At 42.0% G+C, this 26,455-nt stretch overlaps 1 protein-coding gene across 1 annotated transcript in view; it reads left to right on the top strand.

Annotated features, from left to right (window-relative positions):
* Positions 1–3,781: 3,781 nt before the first annotated feature.
* CCDC150 (coiled-coil domain containing 150) overlaps positions 3,782–26,455 on the top strand; it is a 108,943-nt gene continuing 86,269 nt past the window's right edge. Inside the window, exons 1-2 of the mRNA XM_017342998.4 lie at positions 3,782–4,101; positions 14,199–14,362. Of these exons, the coding sequence (XP_017198487.2) occupies positions 4,066–4,101; positions 14,199–14,362 (200 nt within the window). The 5' untranslated portion in view covers positions 3,782–4,065. The remainder of the gene's footprint in view (positions 4,102–14,198; positions 14,363–26,455) is intronic.

The following is a 26,455-nucleotide window of genomic DNA, read 5'->3' as shown; positions in this document are numbered from 1 at the left end:
AGCAAATTACCTCACTCCTGTAAAGCTCAGTTACCTCATTAGTAAAACAGAAACTACCATATTTTAGGATTAGTCTGAATCACATGAGGTAATCATATATATATATGTAAATCAATATATCAAAATTATATATTACACATACATATAAAATCACCCAGTCCAATAGATGGTGGATTCAATAGGTGGTAGACCCAGTTATTATCAGTCAGAAATATCAGTAATGTGAGGTAGCTGATGTGTGTAAGCCAATTTAAAGAATACTCCTGCTGCTGCTTTTTGCTGACTATGTGGCACTCTATTGAGACCAGAACAGTACTTTAATCTTAGGAAATGTAAAATAGAGCTGCAACAACATCACCATAACCTTGAACTTATTCATAAGTTTGGTTCATAGAACAAGGTGAAAATCTAGGTAACCACAAAATTTCATTGGTTGAGCTAACTGAGATCTTATAATCAGCATTGCTATTCTTGGACAGTCCAACTAACAACTGTTTTGCAGCCCAGGGATAATTCAATAGTTCATTAAAAAGAGACTCCTTCAAATCCTCTACACTCAGAGTCAATACTTTATCAAAAGAGTTGGATTGACTACATAAGGTAAGGAGCCAGTTAGTGAATTTGCCATTCTTTTTTTTTAAGATTTATTTATTTATTTGAAAGGCAGAGTTACAGAGAGGCAGAGACAGAGGCAGAGAGAGAGAGAGAGAGACCTTCTATCTGCTGGTTCACTCCCCAAATGGCTGCAACAGCCAGAGCTGGGCCGCTCCAAAGCCAGGAGCGTCCTCCAGGTCTCCCATGTGGGTACAGGGACCCAAGGACTTGGGCCGTGTTCCACTGCTTTCCCAGGCCATAGCAGAGAGCTGGATGGGAAGTGGAACAGCCAGGTCTCGAACCAGAACCCATATGGGATGCCAGCACTGTAGACAGTGGCTTTAACCACTATGCCGCAGCGCTGGCCCTGAACTTGCCATTCTTATTCTTCCACCTACCAATATGATATGAAAACCTTTTCTGTGTTTGCATTTCTTTGTCCACAGAATACATTTCCACCTCCCGGGAGTGAGGTTGCAGGTAGTTTTGCTGTCATTTGTGTTATTGCAATGTCAAATCAATGCCAACTCTGGAAGAAAGCAGATGCCTTTTCCTGGCCAACAAATAGAATATAGGAAAATGAAAAGGTCTTAATCAGTAGAAGCATTCAAATTTTACTTGTTAATCTGTTCACATAGAGTTTTCAAAGCCTCCAGGATGTGACAGGCATTGTAGTTGGTACAGAAAACAAAACCACAACATTCTTGATCTTAATTAGCTTACAGCCTAAGACAATGACAATTACCAAGTGCTTTGAGAGGAAGAACATGCCTGGCAGAGTGAGCAGTGCTTGCAAACACAAAGACATGCTACACTAGTAGTCTTTTTTTTTTTTTTTTGACAAGCAGAATTAGACAGTGAGAGAGAGAGAGAGAGAGAGAGAGAAAGGTCTTCCTTTTTTCCGTTGGTTCACTCCCCCCCCCCCAAATGGCCGCCTCAGCCAGTGCGTAGCGCTGATCCAAAGCCAGGAGCCAGGTGCTTCCTCCTGGTCTCCCATGCGGGTGCAGGGCCCAAGCACTTGGGCCATCCTCCACTGCCTTCCCAGGCCACAGCAGAGAGCTGGACTGGAAAAGGAGCAACTGGGACAGAATCTGGCGCCCTGCCTGGGACTAGAACCCGGAGTGCCCGCGTCACAGGCGGAGGACTAGCCTAGTCTTGAGTGCAGGGTTCCACTAGGGAGGCTGGTGGATTAGGATGTAAAGGACAATAAGGCGCACAAGAATGTCCCACTTCCTCCCTCCCACCAGAGACACCCCCCCACACACACACACACACACTCCTTTGCTTCAATAAAGAAACCTGTCTGTTGAAGATGGTCTTTGCCTCTTTCTTCCACCTTCCTCTGGGGGCTAAGAAAGGCCAGAACCCCAAGGTATTTAAACCTAGCAGAGTGAACACTGTTACCTATTTTATCTTCATCCTGTTCAATGGAAACCTTTTAGTTCAATGGTGGGGGTGGGAGATGTTAAATGATCTTAAGCACAGGCTGAGATAATCAGATTTACTTTTTAAGAAATTTCTAGTAGTTGTATGAAGGCTGCCTTGGAAACCATGATAGAAAAACCCACATAGGAGGCTATTGTAATGAGATAGGAAATGACCTTGTTTTATGAATATGATACATATTTTAAAACTATTAATTGAAAATCAAGAAGCAAATCAGAAAAAAAGAACATGTTCAGGCACTTAATAAAATCAAACTCTGGTTATAATGATTTTCAGCTATTCAGAGACTAGTTCTCTGGTAATGACTTATTTTTTCTAACTTTGTAATTAAGTTCTTATCTGGTTTGCCAGATGGTGGGAAGAGGAAAAGAACTGAAAAATGCTAAATTTAGTCTATTTGGCTCTCTAACTACTGCTTATTATGGAGATCTGAGATGGTGAAAACTCTTTACACTGAAGTGTATGGATTTTCTGTGGAACGCATACATGTATCCCACATGTCCTAATTCTACATACAATCAGAGGTCAATGCAAGAAAATGTTTGCAGACACAAAGGGTCAGTTTGCTTGGGTTTTTACCAATTAATCAGGAATTCCTCAAAGCCAAGATTTATTTACGTGGGAGAAGTAAAGGAGACAGTGGAGAGGCGGAGTTCTCTAAACAACCTGCCTCCCTGAGAAGCAGTTTCCGTGGGCTTTTATAGCAACTGTTAAGCATGTCCGAGATGTAGAAATGGAATAGGAGGTCTCTTCCTGCTCAAGCAATATACATGATTTGTTCAAAAATCTGAGTCAGACTGATTTTTTTTCAACTTTCCTGGATTTGGTGGTCTGGCCCCTTCTGAGTTCAACGTTGCAAGCTAAGTTTTCCTGGAACTTTCTCTGAAAAACAACATCATATGAATAAACTGTTTGCTATTCTCTGCCCCTTTTCCCTCTTGCCAAATCCTACACTCTTGGTTACAAAAAGAAAAGAAAGAAAAAAAAAAACATACACACTGCAAATAATTGCTTGCTTTGAGGCTTTAAAATACATTTCCACCTTCTTCCATATTAAAAGTTTTTGACCTCTTCAAGTGAAATGCGGTGTTCCTTTCTCTTTCATTGTATTGCCTAGTTTGATGAATAGAGCTTACAGCTGCGGTTTGATGGAACGCTGTCCCGCTGAGGCTTGATCAGAAGAATCCGAACAGCCAGATCCAGTTCAGTTAGGAATCTGCTAAGAAAATGTGGATTCACCTCGGGGTGGGAGGGGTGCGGAGGGAGGAGACTGTTTTCAATAGAGGGCTTAAGGGGTACTCAGCTGTGCCTCAAGAAGAAGAGAGAAAAGCTCCAATTGCGCTGGCGTTCACAGGTGTTCTCTCCAGCCACCAAAACGCAAAGCCATGTTGTTTTCTCACCATGAAAAGATTTTCATAGATGCAAATACACATTCTGAAAGTCAAACTTAGAAACGGCTGCAATTTTATTTTATTTTTTTCAATGTTCTCTTCCCATAGCTACTTCGCACAGATTTAGATTTCTCCACAAGGCAAGAGAGAATTGAAGAAACAAAAAGATTTTTTGTTTTACTCTTCATGTGGCCATCAAGGATGAAGAAATGGTACTTCGTTTTTCCTTTAACGAGAGAAATGTTTGAGTTCTGAATTTTTCCCATTTTTGTATGCCCATTAACAAAATAAAACGCCGCTCTTTCACCAGAAACGAGTGACTCTACAGGACCGCCAGCAGGTGAGTGGGCTGAAACTACATATCCCGGCGTACCCCGCTCTCGAGCACAATGGAGACTGTCGTCATCCGGGTCACGGGGCAGCACGTTTCCTGCGTGCCGCTGGATTCCGGCCTGGGTTTCGCCCCGGGCCGAGGGCTCGCTTGGGCTGGGAGAACTGCAATTCCCGGCATGCCCTGCCGCGGGTGCGCCTGCGTACTCGAACAAATGCGCCAGGGAGCGCGTTGGTTTGAAGCGCTGTCTTAGTTCCATGGAAACCGGCGCTCCTGCAGTGGGACCGAGCGGCCGGCGGACTGATGGACTGTGGGGTGAGGCTGCTGGACCTTGGGCGGGTGAGCTTAGGTGGCAGGCGTGGGGCAGAGTTGGCGGTTTAGGAAAAGCCATTGTCAACTTTTCCTCCGCTGTAGCCTCCTCTCTCCGGCGGAGCCCAGTCCTGCTCCCTGGACCTCGGGACCCTGATTGCTGGCGCTTTTGCTTTGGGTACCGGCGAAGACCATTTAGGAGTGAAGTCTTCCTTGGCCTATCTCTACCTGGGGGAAAGGGAGTGTAGACGCTGAATTTTCCGGATAATCCCAGTACCACCTTTCCGTATTTATACGTTTGGTTGGAAGTGATAGGTCAATAGGAAGGCTATTTTCTTAGTTTATGTTTGTTTTTTTACCACCATTTATCCTCTCAGGCCTGCTTGCTACAAAAATAAGAATTAACATTCGTCCTTTGCTGTTTCCCTAGGACCTGGAGACAGTGGTTAAATTTTTGTTAATTATCCCCATGTGTTTGCCATCCTCAGTGCCCCAGGCTCCGTGCTCAGCCTAAAGGATGGGGAAAGGATTGAGTCTTACCCTACGTAGTACAAGGTCTCAATCTGTCTGGAACACACACATACTCTTTTTGTCCCTCATTTGTTCATCTTGGAGCTCTCAAGACTAGGTCCTTTAAATCTTTCTGTTCTCTAGTGTCTAGTTTTGTGGCTTTATAAGCCATGCGTATACTGAAAACGCCAGAGTTTATACCTCACGTCCACATTTCTCACCTGAACTCCAGCTCCACAAATGCAGTCGTGTATTGGGCATCTCTCCCCTTTTAAATTTAGCATTTCAAAAAAAAAAAAAAACGCTTTCACTCAAACCAATTCTGCCTTAGTAAGTTTCCACTGTCTCGGTGTTAACACCATCCTTTCAGTTGCTCAAGTCAAAGACCTTGGAGTGATCTTGGCTGCTTCCTTTGTATCCTATCATTAATCCATTTGTGAAACATTTTTAAACTATGTCTGGACTTGGGCCGCTTCTTACTATTTCACTGCTGTTACCCTGATTCTAGCTTGCAGCATCACCTGCCTTGGTTGTTTGCAGCAGTCTCAACTTCCTGCTTTTGTCCATGCCCTCCTACCATTTGGGGAGGAAGGGAGCCAGGGTGATTTAGTTAAATGTCAAGTTAGGTCACAGTACTCCTCAGGTCTAAACTGTCCAATGGCTCTGTGAGTCACTGAGTAAAAAACCAGACCTATACAGTGGTCTTTAAGGCTCCATGTAGTCTGATCGCATTGTTATCTCTGACCTCACCTCCAATCATTTCCTCCTTCACCTGTTGCTTTCCCACCAAACTAACCTCTTCACTGTTTGTGTGCCCAACAGGTGTTCTAACTTAGGGTTTTGCACCTGGTGTTAGCACTTTCTGGCGCTCACTACTGACTTCCTTCATAGACACGTCTACTTACGTATCTCAGTGAGACTTTCTTTGACCACTCTTTAAAATGAAAATATGTGCCAGGATCCCCATCCCATGGTTTTTCCAGTTTTTTTAATTGCACTTATCACCAGTGAAAAAACTATTTTACCTAATGTTTATCACCAAGTGTAACAGCTCAGTGAGGGTGAGGAGTTCTATCTGTTTTGTTCACAGCTGTACTACCCAATGCCTAATAGTATATGGCTCATGGTAAACATTCAGGAGATATCTTTTAAATGTATGAGTGAATGAAGATAGCATTTTTGAGCAAATTATTTTTCCAGTGGTTGTGATAACATTGAATCCTTGCCCAACTACTTTGAGACACATAGCATATAGTTGTAGCTGTTACTAGATTCAGGAATGTAGCCAGTGTCCACAAAAGCAAGTGATCCCTTTCTAAAGTCTTCTGGCTTTTACTAGTGTATTAATAGTGACATTGATCTTTTTTTTTTTTTTTTTTTTTTTTGTTTTTGTTTTTGTTTTTTTGACAGGCAGAGTGGACAGTGAGAGAGAGACAGAGAGAAAGGTCTTCCTTTGCCGTTGGTTCACCCTCCAATGGCCGCCGCGGCCGGCGCGCTGCGGCCGGCGCACCGTGCTGATCCGATGGCAGGAGCCAGGAGCCAGGTGCTTTTCCTGGTCTCCCATGGGGTGCAGGGCCCAAGCACCTGGGCCATCCTCCACTGCACTCCCTGGCCACAGCAGAGAGCTGGCCTGGAAGAGGGGCAACCGGGACAGAATCCGGCGCCCCGACTGGGACTAGAACCCGGTGTGCCGGCGCCGCTAGGCGGAGGATTAGCCTAGTGAGCCGCGGCGCCGGCCATTGATCTTTTCAATGCATGCTTTTGTTGAGGTTACCAGCCTCAATACTCTTTCTGAACATTGGGATAGAACTGTGTTACTTTGATAATGAAATACTTATGGAAATTAGTTGTGAATGAACTTTTAAAAAAATATAGGTGTATGTCTTAGTATTGTTTATTGTTACTATCAAGCATCAGGAATTGGGTCCAAGACAGCACTCTGTATTTTCTCCTTTTCAAAAACAACAAAGCACAGATACATTAAAGCCATTCTATCTTTGCTGGAATATTAACAATTAGAAGCAGATTCTTTAAGACTGTACTTCTTCAACTATGGTTTCTAGAGCTATGACTTATGGAGGATCTGCCTAATGGCTAGTGGATTGTGTGTGTGTATGGGAGTGTGATGTTTCTGATACCCAGCTGGGAAGGGATAGGCAGGGATATGAGTAACTGCAGTGAAAATGAGCATCTTCTGACTTTAAGCCCTAACTCGGCAGACACATTCTCTAGATCCCAAATCCTACCTCACACTTCCTTTAACGGCCTTGCCCACACTTAGGAACTGTCCCTGGTGGCTATTAAGGCTGCATTTCTGCGACTTGATCTGACTTGATCATCACTGCTCACTCTCTTGCTTCCTGGGGCTCTCTTGACCTTGTCATTGTTTGGGTCAGGCAAGCGGGATAGAGTGGGGAGAAGGAGGTGATGATTTGTTTTGGGGTGGGATAGGGTTTTCTCCTAATCCTGAGATCTATTTTTAATAAATGCCCAAGGGCAAGATTGGCTTGTTTAACTTTTGAGTCAACAGCCTGAACGATCCTCACTGACTAAGAGAATATTTCAAGGACAGCACCATGTATTTCACACCAAATGTTGTCCCTGTCCACCATAAATGAATGTTTACTTTTGGTCTCCCCTTCCTTAAAGTGATATTTTCTATAAACTTACTTCTCCTCAAAGTCTGGGGCCTGAGTTGGTTCCTACTTTTTGTTTGAGAATTTTTTTCTTCTTTCTGGAAGGCTGAGAAGCCCTAGTATAGAGCAGGGTTGAGTGGATGCTGGGGTAAATCAAATTCTTATTCCCACATACACACTTTCTCTGCTGTAAGTAAAGGAAGCAATTTAATTAGTTTTATATTCCATTTTGTTTTTATGGCTGAATGGGCAGATTCCCTATAAAATGAATGTAAGCATTATATAAATATCATAGGTACCCTAGGGAAATATCAATAGAACTAGACATTTCAACAATTACATGAAGATACTTTAGGTGAGCATCTGTATCCTATTTTAAATATATGGAAGAAGGGTCTTCATTTCCTATAATTTTTTCTAAAAGTAGTCCATTGCTGTTTTTATGGTAGTATTATGTTCTTCCAATATAAATTAGTAGACAGTCCTTCCTATTATAGCCAGCTACTTGGGCCTCATAGGGTACCACAGAAATTGTCCTCCCTATGCTGCTGTTTGTAGTTTTCTTTACTTTCTCCTCATACTTGTTTTTCCATGAGCTATTGTCTGGGAATACCATGAGCATACTCAAGGAAAGTGATTAAAAACGAACAAAATAGGGGCTGGTGCCGTGGTGCATTGGGTTAATGCCCTGGCCTGAAGCGCCAGCATCCCATATGGGCGCCAGTTCAAGACCCAGCTGCTCCACTTCCCATCCAGCTCTCTGCTATGGCCTGGGAAAGCAGTAGAAGATGGCCCAAGTCCTTGGGCCCCTGCACCTACATGGGAGACCCGGAAGAAACTCCTGGCTTCAGATCTGCACAGCTCCGTCTGTCCGTTGCGGCCATCTGGGGAGTGAACCAACAGATGGAAGACCCCTCCCTCCCTCCCTCCCTCTCCGCCTCTCCTCTCTAACTCTGACTTTCAAATAAATAAATCTTAAAAATAAAAAATTTTTCTCACATACACAGTTTGGAGATTACTGGTTTTGTCTAAAAATGCTGGATTCGGCCGGCGCTGCGGCTCACTAGGCTAATCCTCCGCCTGCGGCACCGGCCCACCGGGTTCTAGTCCCAGTCAGGGCGCCGGATTCTGTCCCGGTTGCCCCTCTTCCAGGCCAGCTCTCTGCTGTGGCCAGGGAGTGCAGTGGAGGATGGCCCAAATCCTTGGGCCCTGCACCCCATGGGAGACCAGGATAAGTACCTGGCTCCTGCCATCAGATCAGCGCGGTGTGCCGGCTACAGCGCACCGGCTGCAGTGGCCATTGGAGGGTGAACCAACGGCAAAGGAAGACCTCTCTCTCTGTCTCTCTCACTGTCCACTCTGCCTGTCAAAAATAAATAAATAAATAAAAATAAAATAAAAATGCTGGATTCATCTGAGCTTCTCTGGCATTTTCCTTGTGTTTCTCAGACATGGGTGATCCTTAGCTCTTTGTATTTAATACTGGAGTGCTGCATGGCCAATGAAAGATCACTCACAGCTCTGGGCATCATAATAGGGAAGGAAAGGACAGGTACAATTATTTCTGTCCTTTATATCAGAAAACAGGCTACCCTTTGCAAACTTCTGTCTAAAGTTTCATTAGCAAGGATGTATCACATGGATGTGCCAGCTGTAAGGGAGGCTGGGACCATGAACTTTTCAACTTCTTTTATTTAGAGGACAGAGGAGTTCTGAAAGCATGGTACTAGCCTCTGGTGAGGGCTTTATTGCTACCTCATTACATGGCAGAGAGCACCACAGGGAAAGATGGAACAAGTGTGCTAGCTTGGGTCTTGTCTTCTTATAAAATCACAAATGCTTACATTAGGTTCTACCCTGGTGACCTTGTCTAATGCTAGTTACCTACCAAAGGCCCTAACTTCCAAATACTGTTAATATCTGAATTTGGGGATGAAGTTTCCAGCACATGAACTTTTGGAGGACATACTCATTATAGCAAAAGATATTGGAGAGCTATTTTAGGATAAAGAAATGTCCTCAATGGATATAGCACTGGTATACTGTCAAGAATATTAGTCTCTATACCCCTACCTGCCTTGCTTTTTGCCCCATTAAATCCTGCCACCATTCCTTCCACTTCATGATTTCCTGCCCTGGATCCTAGGGACCAACTTCAATGGTAGGAATTGAGATAGTCCCTACTTTCACTGCCTGGGAAATGACAGGGAGGGAGATAATTACCCAGCAAGTGGGAAGAAAGGCAAATTCCTGATATCCCAAGTTGGATGTCTGTGAATCCATTCCCACAGGAACACTGTTGCTAGAGATGGTTTTGGTTTACAGTACAATTAGTATAGAATATCTATACAGAATAGAGTTACTGGAAAATATCTTTGAAGTTTCCACCAATGACCTTGTCATTGAACATGATTCATTTACCTGTTGAGACCATGTATAAGCTAATTTTTCTTCTGTTGCTAATACCTTAAAAGAATAGTCCCACCATTCTAATTACTTTTTATTTTATTTAGCTTCATGATTTTATGTGATGTATTTTGGGGAGGGGAATCATGCATTAGTAAGTACAAGAGAAAATTCAGATTAACTTCATTTTAGATGTGGCTTTTTTCCTTTTTTTAAAATCAGCATAATTGTATATCTTCAAAGGTACTGTGAGGTAATTTGATACATGTGTATGATGAATAATGATCAAATCAGGGCCTGGTACTGTAGTGTAGTCGGCTAAACCTCTGCCTGTGGTGCCAGCATCCCATATGGCTGCTGGTTGAGTCCTGGCTGTTCCACTTCCAATCCAGCTCTCTGCTATGGTCTGGCCTTCGCCCACAGGAGACCGAGAGGAGGCTCCTGACTCCTATCTTTGAATCAACCCAGCTCTGGCCATTGCAGTCATTTGGGGAGTGAACCTGTGGATGGAAGACCTCTCTGTCTGTAGCTCTCTCTCTCTCAAAATCTTAAGATCAAATCAGAGTAATGAGCATTTGTTTCCTTAAACATGCATCTTGTGTGTATGGGGGGTGGGGGATATTCAAGCTCCTCTCTTCTCATAAAACATGATTTTTTGTGAACTGTAGTCATTGTGTTATGCTGGAGAACTTTAGAACTTATTTCTCCAATATACACCTAAATTGTTGAAACTTGAGGCCTAATATGTAGTCTGTTCTAAAGAATGCTCCATATGCTGACGAGAAGAATATGTATTCTGCAGCTGTTGGATGAAATGTTTTGTAAATGTTGTGGTTGTTGCTGTGGCGCGGTGGGTTAAAGCCCCAGCCTGCAATGCCAGCATCGCATATGGGTGTTTGTATGAGTCCTGGCTGTTCCAGTTCCAATCCATCTCTTTACTATGGGCCTCACAGGGTGGGTACCTGTTAACTACCAGTTAAGTAGCAGAAGATGACCCAAGTCCTTGGGCCCCTGCACCTGCAAGGGAGACCCAGAAGAAGCTCCTGGTTCCTGGCTTCAGATCAGCTCAGCTCTGGCCATTGCGGTCATTTGGGGAGTGAACCAGCGGATGGAAGACCTCTCCCTCTCTCTCTGCCTCTACCTCTCTGTAACTCTTTCAAATAAATAAAAAATGTCTGCCAGGTCCATTTGGCTTATAGTATAGTTTGATATTTCCTTGTTAATTTTGTGCACTGGTGAAAGTGGGCTTAGAAGTCCAGAAATATTGTTGTATTGAAGTATATCTCTCCTTCAAGATCTAATGTTTGCTGTATGTAATTGGGTGTATTGGTATTGGGTGCATATATAAAAGTATTTACTATTATTATTTTCCCTTATTTATTGAACCCTTCATCACTGTATAGTGGTCTTTGTCTCATACAACTTTTTTTCTGGGAAGTCTATTTTATCTGAGGTAAGTATAGCTATTCCTGTTGCTTTTGGTTTCTGTTTGCATGGAATATCTTTCTATCCCTTCTCTTTCAATCTTTGTGAGTCTTTACCAAAGAAGAAGTGAGTTTATATAAGTAACACCTTGGTTCTTGTGGTTAAAAAAAAAAAAAAAATTTAGCCAGACTGAATCTTTAATTGAATAATTTAATTTGTTTACATTCAAGGCTGTTAATAATAACTAAGGTCACCTCTAGTCATTTTATTAAAGGTTTCTGGTTGTTTTATATACCCTTTGTTCCTTTATTCCTCTCATTGTTTATCTGTTATTTTCAAAAATATATTGATAAAGTTTGATTCTATTTTTTGTTTTCTGCTATTGAGTTTTATAATTTTCTGTGATTTCATGATGGCAATTATTGAACTTTTGCTTCCAGTATACAACACCCTAAACATTTCCATAAAGCTAGTCTTCTTGTGATGAATTCCCTCAGTTTTTCTTGTCTTAGAAGATCTTTATTTCCTCTTCATTTCTGAAAGATAGCTTTGCTGGATATAGTATTTTTTTTTTTTTTTTGACAGGCAGAGTGGATAGTAAGAGAGAGAGAGAGAGAGAAAGGTCTTCCTTTGCCATTGGTTCACCCTCCAATGGCCGCCGCAGCCAGCGCACCGCGCCAGTGTGCTGCGGCCAGCACACCGCGCTGATCCAATGGCAGGAGCCAGGTACTTATCCTGGTCTCCCATGGGGTGCAGGGCCCAAGCATTTGGGCCATCCTCCACTGCACTCCCTGGCCACAGCAGAGAGCTGGCCTGGAAGAGGGGCAACCGGGACAGAATCCAGCGCCCTGACCGGGACTAGAACCCGGTGTGCCGGTGCCGCAAGGCGGAGGATTATCCTAGTGAGCTGTGGAGCCGGCCCTGGATATAGTATTATTGGTTAGCAGTTGGTTTTTTCTTTTGTAAATGTGGAATCTTAGAATATATTATCCTAGGAGCCGGTGCTGTGGTGCAGCGGGTTAAAGCCCTGACTTGCAGCACCGGCATCCCATGTGGGCACCAGTTTGAGTCCCGGCTGCTCCACTTCTGATCTGGCTCCCTGACAGTGCCTCTGGGAAAGCAGCAGAGGATTGCCCAAGTGCTTGGGCCCCTGCACCACATGGGAGACGTGGAAGAAGCTCCTGGCTTCAGCCTGACCCAGCCCTGGTCATTGCAGGCATTTGGGAAGTAAATGACTGGATGGAAGACCTCTCCGTCTCTACCACTCTCTCTAACTCTGCCTTTCCAATAGAAAAAATAAATTTTTTTAAGAAAAAAATCTTATTCTCTTTTTGCTTGTAAGATTTTTGCTGAGAAATCTTCAGATAGTCTAATGGAGATTCCTTTATATATGACTTGAAATTCTCTTATGTGAATTTTCACTTCTGTGTTTACAGTTCTCTTTTTTTGTTTTTGTTTTTTGATCAAGTTTATAATATGCCTCAGAGATCCTTTTTTGGGTGAATCTATTTGGGGTACTTTGAACTTTCTGGTTGCTTTATATAATTGAGTGTTCTGAAAACTATCTAAATCTTTGCAAGTATGTCCTGGATGTCCATATTTTTCTCAACCTTTAGTCATTTTTCAGCAATTATTTCACTGAGTAGGTTTTCTCAGCCTTTTCCCTTCCCTTCTGGAACACCCATAATACAAACATTTGTCCAATCACATCTCTTAAGTCTTGTGGACTTTCTTCAATTTTTCCTTTCTTTCTCTGATTGAGTTATTTCAAAAGACCCATCTTTAAGTTCAGAAATTCTTTCCTCTGCTTTAATATGATCTGTTGCTGAGGCTCTGATTGTGTTTATCTCACTGATTGAGTTACTCAGGTCCAGTGTTTCTGTTTGATTATATTTTATGACCTAGAGGTCTCTCTTAATTTCATATTCAGATAATGAATTATCTTCCTAGTTTCGTTGAATTATCTGTCTATGCTGTCTCATATCTCATTGTTCCTTGAAATCATTCTTTTGAACTTTTTCACTCTTTCAGGCAATATTTCAACATTTTTTTCTTTAGGGCCTACTGCTAGAGAGGTATTATGTCCCTGTGAAGGTATTAGAGAGGTATTATGTCCCATGTTGCCTTTTATGTGTTTCTTGTTTTCAGTGTTGATGTTTGCATACCTGAAGGAATCAGCTGCCTCTACCAATTTTATAGAGTGGCTTTCATAGTAAAAGACTTTCTCCTGGGAATGTGTCCTAGGAATGTTGGTTGGGTAGGCTGTGTTGGTTTTAGTTCCTTGGGAGTAGGGAGAGGGAAGCACAGTACTGTAGTATCTGTGTAGCTTCTTTAGCTATAATCAGCATCAGCAATACCTGTGGGTGTCTCAGTGGCCTCAGTTAAAGAGGTTTGCTGTGGGAATGCTCTGCCATCTGGATGCAGCTTGTTTAAGCAGGGCTTAGCAGCTCTGAATGTGACAAGTCTTGGTACATGCTCAAGGTTCCTGTCAATTTCTGCAACTTGCCTTAGAGTGTGACTGCTCTGGTGGGCACATGCAGAAGATGTAAAGCTGGTGCAGCAGCACAGGCAGGGCCTTTCAGTTTTGGAGGGGTCTGTGGAGGAGCAGGAACATTCCGGTGGGCATAGTACCTGTTAGTGCTGAGGACCCTGTTTAGGCCAGGCCACACTGGTGAGCTGGGGATAGGCACCTGTCGGTGTCTAAAAGATACACAGGTGCCTTCTTGGTAATGAAAACGCTGATAATAGAAGTAATAACTCCCTCAGACAAATCACAGAGCTTAATATGTGACTAATGCTAGCAAATGGGGTAGTCTAGATTATGACACAATAACAAACTACTCAACAATCTCAATGGCTTACAACGTATGTCTTGCTCATTCACACTATTCATATGTCACAGATGAGTCATGAATCTGTTTCATGTCATCTTCATCTAGGACCCTGGCACATGGAACAGGCACTAGCTGGGCTTTTGTGGATCTCATGGAGTAGGGAAAACAGAAATGGTGAACAACAGGCTGGCACTTAAAGCTTCCACCTGCGTTTAATTGACCAAAGCAGTACACATGGCCGTACCTGAGTTCTACAGGACTGCGATGCATAGTCAGTAACATACTTAGAACCCCAATATTTTTTGATTAATCTTAGGTGCATATGGAAACTACAGTGTGCAGACCGGTCCTTTCTCCAGCCCACATCAACGCTACAGCTTCTGAAACATTCACGGTACTCCAGCAAAGGATGAGAATAGTCGAGGAACAGACCAGTTCTCTGAGGAATGACCTAATAATGTTGGACTATGGTGAAAAAAGGTAACAAAAAGGAACTAGATCTCTGTAGTTTGAATGTTTGTTCTTTACTTAATATAGGAGTTAGAGTAGTTTGGCAGATAAGAAAGGTATTTAGGAAAGAATTGAACAGTTTCCATTTGAACTTTAGAAAATATTTGCAAGTTAATGAGTTGTCATGCTGTGATAAAGCTACCACAACTATTTACAAACATGTAATTTTTCATGTAACTAAAAATATTGGCATTCTTACTGTAAAATCAGTTAAGGTGAAAATCTTAAAAATTAATACCATTTTATATTCTTCCACATTTATTGTAAATTAAAAGATGTAAAGTTTTTTTAAGATGTCATAATTTAGAATGAAGTGCTCAAAAAACAACTACTTTGTCTTCTGCTACTAAAGAAGTTTTTGACATTAAAATTAGATTATATGGCCTGAGGGATTTGGGTACTTTGGCAGCCACCACTGAATTTACTGTTTTGTTTTGCTCTTAAGATATAATTTTATTTCTTTGAAAGGCTGAGAGGGAGATACAGAGATCTTCTATCTGTTGATTCACTCCCCAAATTGCTTTAATGGCTGGGGTTGGGCCAAACCAAAGCCAGGAGGCTGGAACTCTGTCTGGGTCTCCCATGTGGGTGGCAAGGGCCACAGGTGCTTGAGCCATCTTTTCCTGCTTTCCCAGGCACATTAGCAGTGAGCTGAATTGGAAGCAAAGCAGCAGGAACTCAAACTGGTGCTCTGATTTGTTATGCTGGCATCGTAGGCAGTAGCTTAACCTGCTCTACAACACTGGCCACATTTTATTTTGTGTTTATTGCTTTAATTAGGAAAAATAAAAATAAAGATTCATGGAAAAATTTAACTAAAAGACAGAAATTAAAAATTTTCAGCTGCATCAAGTTCAAGAAACTTTTGTAAGTGATGATGCCAGCCATTTAGCCCATCCTTAATGAACTCAGGGTTTTGGGAATTTAATGATGTTAATTCAGTCTTTTATTACATTATTATCTGAAGAAAAATATGCCTTTTAATAGTTACTAAGAATTGGAAACAAAACTCCTAAGATGTCAAGTGAGGACCGTAAGTTAGAAGCTTAATGATTTCCCTTGAAACTGCAAAATTACTCATTTGATGAGAGGAATGAGCAGTAATATTGTCACAATGAGGGACTCTCCAGTGAAGCTTTCCTCTGCTAAAGCTTTGGTTAACTTTCCTAAAACACTCTCTGAATAAGCAGATGTTATTGTTCTTTTGTGCTTCAGAAAGGCAACAGGCAAAATAAGCATCCCAAAACATTGCCGTGATCTTTGCTTTTGACTGAACCAGTTTCATCTCTTGGTAACCATTGCTTTGACTGTGCCTTGTCTTTAGGATCATACTGGTAAGACCATGTTTCACCTTTCCCAATTCGAAGTGCTTCAGAATCCTGATCTCACACTAGTTTAAATTTGCATTGACATAAAATATAACTCTGCACTAGTGTGCATCTGGTCTGGCCATAATGTTGTTGGCACACATTGAGCAGAAAGTTTGCTCAACTTTGGTTTTCCAGTCACGATTGTATAAGCTGAACCAAATGGATAAATATGGTATTGGCTATTCTCTCTGCTGCAAATGAATGTCCTGTTCATTTAGGGCATGAGCTAGATTAATTTTTTCCTTGCAAATTGAATTGGATGGTTTGCTGCTGTAGAAATCATCTGAAACATTTTCTTGTGCCTTCTTAAAATGAGTTACCTAGAAACTGCTGACTTTTTTTTTTAATTAATTAATTTATTTGAAAGGGAAAGTTACAAAGAGGCAGAGAGCAAGAGCGAGAGAGAGGTCTTCTATCCGCTGCTTCACTCCCAAATAGCTGCAATGACTGGAGCTGTGCTGATCTGAAGCCAGGAGCCAGGAGTTTCTTCCAGGTCTCCCACACGGGTACAGGGGCCCAAGGACTTGGGTGGTCATCTACTGCTTTCCCAGGCCATAGCAGAGAGCTGGATCAGAAGTGGAGCAGCCAGATCTTGAACCAGTGCCCATATGGGATGCCAGCACTACAGGCAGTAGCTTTACTTGCTACACCACAGGCCAACCCCAGCTGCTGACTTCTTGATTTTTAAAAATTATTTTTCATTTGAAAATATTTTTGAGTTTTAAAAATTTTAATTAATATGTGGTATTTGTATATTTTGTGGGATACAACGCAGTATTCCAATGTATGTAAACAATGTAAACCATTCAAACCAGGTAATTTTTTTTTTAATCTTTTTTTTTAACTTTTATTTAATGAATATAAATTTCCAAAGTACGATTTATGCATTACAATGGCTTCCCCCACATACCGTCCCTCCCACCCACTACTCTCCCCTTTCCCACTCCCTCTCCCCTTCCATTCACATCAAGATTCATTTTCGGGCCGGCGCCGCGGCTCACTAGGCTAATCCTCCGCCTAGCGGCGCCGGCACACCAGGTTCTAGTCCCGGTCGGGGCGCCGGATCCTGTCCCGGTTGCCCCTCTTCCAGGCCAGCCCTCTGCTGTGGCCCGGGAGTGCAGTGGAGGATGGCCCAGGTGCTTGGGCCCTGCACCCCATGGGAGACCAGGAAAAGCACCTGGCTCCTGGCTCCTGCCATCGGATCAGCGCGGTGCGCCGGCAGCAGCGCGCCGGCCGCGGCGGCCATTGGAGGGTGAACCAACGGCAAAAGGAAGACCTTTCTCTCTGTCTCTCTCTCTCTCTCACTGTCCACTCTGCCTGTCAAAAAAAAAAAAAAAAAGATTCATTTTCGATTATCTTAATATACAGAAGATCAGCTTAGCATACATTAAGTAAGGATTTCAACGGTTTGCTCTCACACAGAAACATAAAGTGAAAAATAATAGATGATTTTTTTTAAATGATGATGAAATCAGATCAGACCTATTGTCATGTTTAATCCCAGTGAGAGTCAAGTTGGGAGTTGATAATTTTTTTTTTTTTTTACAGAGGATCAGTTTAGTATACATTAAGTAAAGATTTCAACAGTTTGCACCCCCATAGAAACACAAAGTGAAATATATTGTTTGAGTACTCGTTATAGCATTAAATCTCAATACACAGCACATTAAGGACAGAGATCCTACATGAGGAGTAAGTGCACAGTGACTCCTGTTGTTGACTTTACCAATTGACGCTCCTGTCTATGGCATCAGTAGTCTCCCTATGCTCCAGTCATGAGTTTCCAAGGCTATGGAAGCCCTCTGAGTTCTCCGATTCTTATCTTGTTTAGACAAGGTCATAGTCAAAGTGGAGGTTCTCTCCTCCCTTCAGAGAAAGGTACCTCCTTCTTTGAAGACCTGTTCTTTCCACTGGGATCTCACTCGCAGAGATCTTTTGCCAGAGTGTCTTGGCTTTCCATGCCTCAAATACTCTCATGGGCTTTTCAGCCAGATCCAAATGCCTTTAGGGCTGATTCTGAGGCCAGAGTGCTATTTAGGACATCTGCCATTCTATGAGTCTGCTGAGTATCTCACTTCCCATGTTGGATGACTCTCCCCTTTATTTATTCTATCGGTTAGTGTTAGCAGGTACTAGACTTGTTTATGTGCTCCCTTTGACTCTTAGTCCTTTCATTATGATCAATTGTGAACTGAAATTGATCACTTGGAATAGTGAGATGGCATTGGTACATGCCACCTTGATGGGATTGAATTGGAGTCCCCTGGTATGTTTCTAACTCTACCATTTGGGGCAAGTCAGCTTGAGCATGTCCCCAAATTATACATCTCTTCCCTCTCTTATTCCCACTCTTATGTTTAACAGGGATCACATTTCAGTTAATTTTTAACACTTAAGAATAACTGTGTATTAATTACAGAATTAAACCAGTCATATTAAGTAGAACAGACAAAAAAACTACTAAGAGGGATAATGTATTAAGTTGTTCATTAACAGTCAGGGCTATGCTGATCAAGTCACCGTTTCCCATAGTGTCCATTTCACTTCAACAGGTTTCCTTTTTGGTGTTCAGTCAGTTGTCACCGATCAGGGAGAACATATGGTATTTGTCCCTTTGGGACTGGCTTATTTCACTCAGCATGATGTGTTCCAGATTCCTCCATTTTGTTGCAAATGACTGGATTTTGTTGTTTCTTACTGCGGTATAGTATTCTAAAGAGTACATATCCCATAATTTCTTTATCCAGTCTACCGTTGATGGGCATTTAGGTCGGTTCCAGGTCTTAGCTATTGTGAATTGAGCAGCAATAAACATTTTCTTTCTGTTCAGAGTCTACCATCCATCCTCCAGATCTTTATACAGTATAATACCTGGTTGTGAATTAGTCACTCCACTGTTATGGAATTCTAGACTCTATTAATTCTACATGAGTGTTTTGGTACCCATTATCTAACCTCCCTCTCTTCCCCCTGCCTTCATACTACCCAAACTCTAGTGATAATCTGTTTTAAGTTCAAATTGACTATCCCTTTAACTTGCACATATGTGAGATAAATGCAGTATTTGGATATCTGTGCCAGGTTTATTTGATTTAACATAAGGATCTCTACTCCACTCATTTTGTTGCATTGTCAGGATTTCATTTTTTTATTACTGATAATATTCCATCGTGTATGTATATACATACACACACACAATATATTCTTTATCCGCTTGTTTATCAATGGACATCTAGGATTATTCCATATCATAGTTATTGTGAATTGTGAATGTAGGAGTGTAGGTATCTGTTATTATTTTGTTTATATATTATTTATGTTTTTATATGTTGATTTCATTTCCTTCAGATATATGCCCAAAAGTGGGATGGCTCAATCATATGGTAGATTTGTTTTCAATTTTTTTGAGAAACTTCCGGACTGTGGCTTTACTAATTTGCACTTCCAGCAACAGTGTATAAAGATTTCTTTTCTCCACATGTTCACCAGCTCCAGCATTTTTTTTTTTTTTGTCCTTTTCGTAACAGCCATTTTAACTGGAGTAAGATGATATATCTTTGTGGTTTTGAATTGCATTTCCCTGATAGTAGTGATATTGAACATTTTTCATATATTTTCCATTTGTATTTCCTCTTTTTAAAAATTTTTTTAAAAGTTTATTTAAGGTATACAAATTTCACATATTTCATATATACAGATTTAGGAACATAGTGATGTTTCCTACCCTACCCCCAACTTATCACCCTTCTTCCTCCTCTCTCTCCTATTCCCGCCTTAATCCTTTGCAAAGAACTATTTTCAATTTACTTTATACTCATAGATTGACCCTATGCTAAATAAAGAGTTCAACAAATGTTATGAAATTGCTGTTACTCAAAATTATGACTTAGGACTATAAGATACATAGGAAAAATGCATTCTCAAAAGCATAAACCCAACACCATTGTAGCAGAATTTTACTTAATGCTTCTTTTGTTTCTAGAAACCTTTTATTTAAGTTACACAAACTTCATGTATTTCATATATACAAATTTAGGAACATAGTGATTCTTCCCACCTTCTTCTCCCTCACACTCACACTTCTACCCTTCTTCCTCCTTCTCCTCCTATTCCCAGTCTTATTTTTTACTAAAATCTACTTTCAATTAACTTTATGTAAGATTAACCCTATACTAAGTAAAGAGTTCAACAAATACTGTGAACAAAACAAAACACCATTCCTCAACAGTCTAACCAAGGACTGTTCAAAATCATCATATTTAGAAGTGCCAATTTTACTTCTATATATTACATTTCAAGTATTTTATTAGTTACTACAGACCAAAGAGAACATATGGTATTTGTCTTTTTGAGACTGGCTTATTTCACTAAGTATAATGTTTTCCAGTTTCATGCATTTTTATTGTAAATGACAAGATTTCATTTTTTTTTTTACCACTGTGTAGTATTCCATGGTGTACATGTACTGTAATTGTTGATGGGCATCTGGTTGATTCCATATCTTAGCTATTGTGAATTGAGCTGCAATGAGCATGGGGGTACAGATCACACTTTCATGTGCTGATTCCATTTCCTTTGGGTAAATTCCCAGGAGTGGGGTGGCTGGGTCATATGGTAGGTCTTTTTGCAGATTTCTGAGGTATTTCCATACTGTCTTCCACAGTGGCTGCCCCAGTTTACATTCCCACCAACAGTATATTAGGATACTTTTTCCACCACATCCTCACCAGCATTTGTAGTTTGTTGATTTCTGTATGAGAGCCATTCTAACTAGAGTGAGATGAAACCTCATTGTGGCTTTGATTTGCATTTCCCTGATGGCTAGTGATCCTGAGCATTTTGTCAAGTGTCTGTTGGCCATTTGGATTTCCTCTTTTGAAAAAATGCCTTGGAGCTGGCACTATGGCACAGTAGGTTAAAGCCCTCACCTGCAGCACTGGCATCCTATATGGGTGCCAGTTTGAGTCCCAGCTGCTCCACTTCTGATCCAGCTCCCTACTAATGCTCCTGAGAAAGCAGCAGAGAATTGCACAAGTGCTTGGGACCCTGCACCCATGTGGGAGACCCAGAAGAAGGTCCTGGCTCATGGCTTCATATCAACTCAGCTCTGGCCATTGCAGCAATTTGGGGAAGACCTCTTTCTCTCTCTCTCTCTCTCGCTACCTACCCTTCTCTGTAACTCTGTCTTTCAAATAAATAAATTCTTAAAAAAAAAATGCCTGTTCAAGTCCTTTGCCAATTTCTTCACTGTATTTGTTTTGTTGTTGTTATTCTTGAGCCCTTTATATATTCTGGATATTAATCCTTTATCAGTTGCATAGTTTGCAAATATTTTTTCCCATTCTGGCTGTCGCCTCTTAACTTTGCTGAGTGTTTGTGTTGCAGTACAGAAACTTCTCAATTTGGTGTAATCCCATTTGTTAATTTTGGCTTTGATTGTCTGTGATGTTGGTTGTAGATGTTTGGTTTGTTTTCTGGAGTTTCTATTCTGTTCCATTGGTCTACCCATCGGTTTTTGTGCCAGTACCAGTATCACTGCCATGTAGTATGTCTTGAAATCTGGTATTGCAATGCCTCGTGCTTTGTTTTTGTTGCATAAGGTTGCTTTAGCTCTTCAGGGTATCCTGTGTTTCCATAAGAGTTTCAGCACCAATTTTTCTAGATCTGCAAAGAATATCATTGCTATTTTGATTGGGATCAAATTGAATCTGTAAATTGCTTTTAGTAATATGGGTATTTTGTTTTTGGTTTTTTTTTTTTTAAAGATTTACTTGTTTATTTGAAATTCAGAGTTACATAGAAAGGGAAGGAGAGGCAGAGGGAGAGAGAGAGGTCTTCCATCTGCTGGTTCACCCCAAAATGACTGCAACAGCCAGAGCTGCACCAATCCGGAGCCAGGAGCTTCTTCTGGGTCTCCCACGGGGGTGCAGGGACCCAGAGCCTGTGACAAGCTGGAAGGGTTGGGGCACCCAGCCATCTCACAGTCCTATGAGCCAGATTTGGGAGTCTCTCCACTGGTTATGGAGTGCATGGACACAAACTGGTGCTGCTGTTATGTATGACCAAAATGGTACCTGCTCTCTCGGCTAGTTGCAGGGCGCTGTGGTTGGAGGGTCAGGGAGAGAGAAATGTGTCCCTTTTATTCCTCCCGGTTGGCACATACAAAGTCCCTCTCAGGGCTGCAGGCTGGATTCCACCAGGCTCTCCCCACATCTTTGTTGCCAGTGGCTTGGGCTTCTGCCATCTGGCCTCACCTCACTCTCCAAAGCTGGTGCTGAGGCTCTTGGCTGCTGGGGTCCTGTGTTGTATCCATGCTCTTGTTTTGTGTCTACACCTTCCATGTAGATCCACGGTGTCCCTCTAACTTTCGTGGAGTTTCCACTGCAGTTTTCTCCTTAACTCATCCCTGAGATTGTACTCTTCCCCTCCCTGCCTTTTTAAACTATATTGCCCTAGACTAGAGCAGTAAGCTCCCCCCCCCCATTCTGCCATCTTAGAATTTCTCTGTATTTCTTCTTCTGAGAAATGTCTATATAGATGCTTTGCCCATTTTTTAACTGGCTTTTTTTACTACTGAGTTTATATATATATATATATATATATATATATATTATAGATATTAATTCTTGTGATTGGATGAATAGCTTGCAAATATTTTCTCCTATTGGTGTTGATTGTTTGTTTTAAAAAATTGCTTATTTGAGAGGCAGAGAGAGATGGCACTCCCATCCACTAGTTCACTTCCCAAATGCCCACAAGAGCCAGAACTGGACTGGATTAAAGACTGAAGCTGGGAATTCAATCCAAGTCTCCGATGAGTGTTGCAGAAACCTAATTATTTGAACTATCACTTCTGACCCTCAAGGTTTGCATTAGCAGGAAGCTAGAATCAGGAATCCTATCTGATTTAGCAAGGCTAAATGCCTGCTTCCTTTTTTCTTTGTGATGCTGAGGCTTCTTTGTTTGATTTATCTGTTTTTTGCATTTGTTGCCTGTGCTTTGGGGTTTTATCCAAAAATTTTTTTGCCTATGCCCTTGTTTTTTTCATATAGTTTTCCATTTGTTTTCTTCTAGTAGTTTCATAGCTTCAGTTTTTTCTTTAGGTATTTGATCCTTTGAATTGATTTTTGTATAGGGGAATTTTTGCTTCTATGTTCATCAGGAATATTAATTTTTAGTTGTGTGTATGTGTATTCTTGTTTGCTTTTGAAATCTGGCCTTGTAGAGTGAGTTTGAAATGGTTTCTCCCTTTCCAGGTTTTTAGAAGAATTTAAGAAGAATTGATATTAGTTCTTGGAAGTTTGGTAGAGAATTTATAGTGAAGCTATTTGGTCCTGATTTTTACTTTGTTGGGAGTTTTTCAATTACTGATTCAGTTTGTTACTTGTTATTTGTTCAGACCTCTGTTTTCAGTTTTGATAAGTTATATATATTCAGAAATGTATACATTCCTTCTGGGTATTCCAATTTGTTGAAATATTGTTGTTAAAATGGTCCCTAGTGATCATATTTCGTTTGTCAGTTGTAATATATCCTTTTTTATCTGATTTTATGTATTTGAATCTTCTTTTTTCTAATGGCTTATTGGTTTTGTTTGTCTTTTTAAAAAATCACTTCTTTAATTCATGAATATTTTTGTTAGTCTGTATTTCATTGATCTTTGATAATTCCTTCTAACTTTGGGTTTGGTTCTTGTTTTTCCAGGTCCTTGAGATGCATTGTTAAGTTATTAACTAGCTTTCTATTTTCTAGGCACTTATTATAAACTCTCCTGTTAGTATGGATTTTCCCTATATCATGTATGTTCTGATATGTTATATTTAGTTGCAAGGAATTTTTAAGCTTGATTCTTTAATGATCCATTTTTCATTCAGAATCATGTTGTTCACTCTCCAAAATTGGAAAGTTTACTGTAATTATTTCACTAAATAGGCTTTCTAGTCCATTCTCTCTTTCCACACCTTCAGGAACTACTAAGACCCATATGCTGTGTTGTTTGATAGTATCCCATAAATCTCCAACACTATTTTTAAGTTTTTTAATTTCTTTTTTTTTTTTTTTGGTCTGACTGAAAGATTTCTGAAGATTTGTCTTCTAGCTCAGATATTCTTTCATCTACCTCACCAACTGTATTGTTAATGCTTTCCACTGCATTTTTAATTTGATCTGTTCTTCATTTCTGATATTTCATTTGATTCATTTCTCTTTAAAATCTAAATTTCATGGGAAAAATTTTCATTCGTGTCATGCATGTTTTTCTTTAGTTCATGGATTTGTTTCTGATTGCTTTTGAGTAATCCTATGACTATTTTTTGTGAATTACATTTCTGCCATTTCATTAGTCTCTTCATCCCCACATTCTAATATTGAAATTTGTGTTTGGGGCTAACGCTTTGGGGTAGCTGGTAAAGCCACTGCCTACAGTGCTGGCATCCCATATGGGCACCAGTTTGAGTCCCAGCTGCTCCACTTCCAGTTCAGCTCTCTGCTATGGCCTGGGAAAGCAGTAGAAGATGGCTCAAGTCCTTGGGCCCCTGTACCTGTGTGGGAGACCCTGAAGAAGCTCCTGGCATTGGATCAGTGTAGCTCCAGCCATTACAGCCAATTGGGGGGTAAACCAGTGAATGGAAGACCTCTCTCTCTCTCTTTCAAATAAATAAATAAATAAATCTTTTTTTTTTTAAATGTTCCTTTTTTATTTGCAAAGTAAATTGGTACCTTGTAGTATGACAAGACTTTCTTTTATTGTTTTACTTATTTGAAAGGCAGAGTTACAGGGAGGGAGGGAGGGAGGTATTCCATATGCTGGTTAACTCCCCAGATGCCACAATGGCCAGAGCTGTGCCAATCTGAAGCCAGAAGCCAAGAGCTTCTTTCAGGTCTCTCATGCAGGCGCAGGGATCTAAGGACTTGGGCCATCTTCTGCTTTCCCAGGCCATAGCAGAGAGCTGGATGGGAAGTGGAGCAGCCAGGACTTGAATGAGCACCCATATGGGATGCTGGCACTGCAGGTAGCGGCTTTACCTGCTATGCCACAATGCTGGTCCTGAAATGTCATGTTCCTTTGGGAGGGTCATGTTGTCTTCCTTACTCTTGTTTCTTGAATTTCCACATTTATCTTTAGGTATTAGTGGAGTTAATTGTTTCTCTCTTGTGGCTTTTATCTTAGAGCTATGCCTCTGTGGCTTAGTGGAATGTCTGCACATTCAGTGAGTACCAAGAGGGGTGTGGTGGGTGTGGCCAGGGAGATCTGGTCATTGTTCACAGTGGGGCAGTTATCCAGGGTTAATACCCAAGTTGGGCATGGTAGATAGCTTATTAACAGAAAGGGTGGGGGATGGTCACCTCTGTTGGTATGATCACCCCTAACCTCCTCTCCTCCAGGCTGAGCAGTGCCCGGGTGTAGCCCCAAGTGTGTTCAACAGTCATCCACGCCACTATATGATCTGCCCAAATAATCTGCACAGTCCTTACTGTGAGCTCAGTTCTCACTGCAGTGACCAGCCCCAGGCAACCATGGAGCTCCAAGTGATTACCCAGAGACCCAGATACATCCTGCTACCTCTCATGTAGCCACTGAGTCACTCCTCCCAGCCAGGCTCAAAATCAGTGGGGACTGCGGATTTTTCCCCTCGCTGGAATCTCTGGATCACAGGTATACACAAGAGCCACTGGCCAAGTGTTGCTGTCTTCCCGCCACTGCTGCCAGTACCGCTGAGGAGATGGTATCCTATCTCAGCCACTTGCTGTGCGCAGGCATAAAGGCCTCCCCAGCTGCTGCCCAAACCCAAACTGGTACCTGCCTGTTCTTAACCAGTCAGCAGACACTGTTGTGGGGAGGTTGGCCTGAGATAAACGTGCCCTGTCTACTTTCACTGGGTCTGCAGGGAACCTCTAGCAACTGCTAGTGCCCCAGGGCTCCAGTCCAGACTCACTCCATGCTCTCCCTCCGCCTATAATACCACAAGTTGCTGCAGTCCAAAGCCAGGAGCCAGATGCCTCCTCTTGGTCTCCCATGGGGTGCAGGACCCAGGGACCTGGGCCATCCTCCACTGTACTCTGGGGCCACAGCAGAGAGCTGGACTGGAAGAGGAGCAACCGGGACAGAACCGGCGCCCCAGCCGGAACTAGAACCCCGGGGTGCCGGCACCGCAGGTGGAGGATTAGCCTAGTGAGCCACGGCGCCGGCCTTGCAGTCCAGTCTTAACTCCGTCTCCAAACTGCTGCCCCTTCTGGCTTTTGGCTGCTGCAGTTGTGTGTTGTGTCCATGTTTGTGCTGCATGTCTGCACCTTCCACACAGGTCCATGCTTTTTCTATTGCTGAGATGTTTATACAGTTTTTACTTGTTAATATTCTGAGGGAGATAAGATAGACTGCAGAACTCCGCTTGCAGCTGGAGAGAGTGCGGTTTTAGTTCTTTCTATGCTCAGGAAGAAACCAACAGCAGCCGGCAACGCAGCTCAATAGGCTAATCCTCCGCCTTACGGCGCCGGCACACCAGGTTCTAGTCCTGGTCGGGGCGCCGGATTCTGTCCCGGTTGCCCCTCTTCCAGGCCAGCTCTCTGCTGTGGCCCAAGTGCTTGGGCCCTGCACCCACATGGGAGACCAGGAAGAAACACCTGGCTCCCTGCTGTGGCCCGGAAGTGCAGTGGAGGATGGCCCAAGTGCTTGGGCCCTGCACCCACATGGGAG

Source organism: Oryctolagus cuniculus, chromosome 3 (assembly GCF_051225735.1).
Source record: "Oryctolagus cuniculus isolate XC-2025 breed Fujian yellow rabbit chromosome 3, ASM5122573v1, whole genome shotgun sequence".
Lineage (NCBI taxonomy): Eukaryota > Metazoa > Chordata > Mammalia > Lagomorpha > Leporidae > Oryctolagus > Oryctolagus cuniculus.
This window is presented reverse-complemented; position numbering and strand designations above follow the sequence as displayed.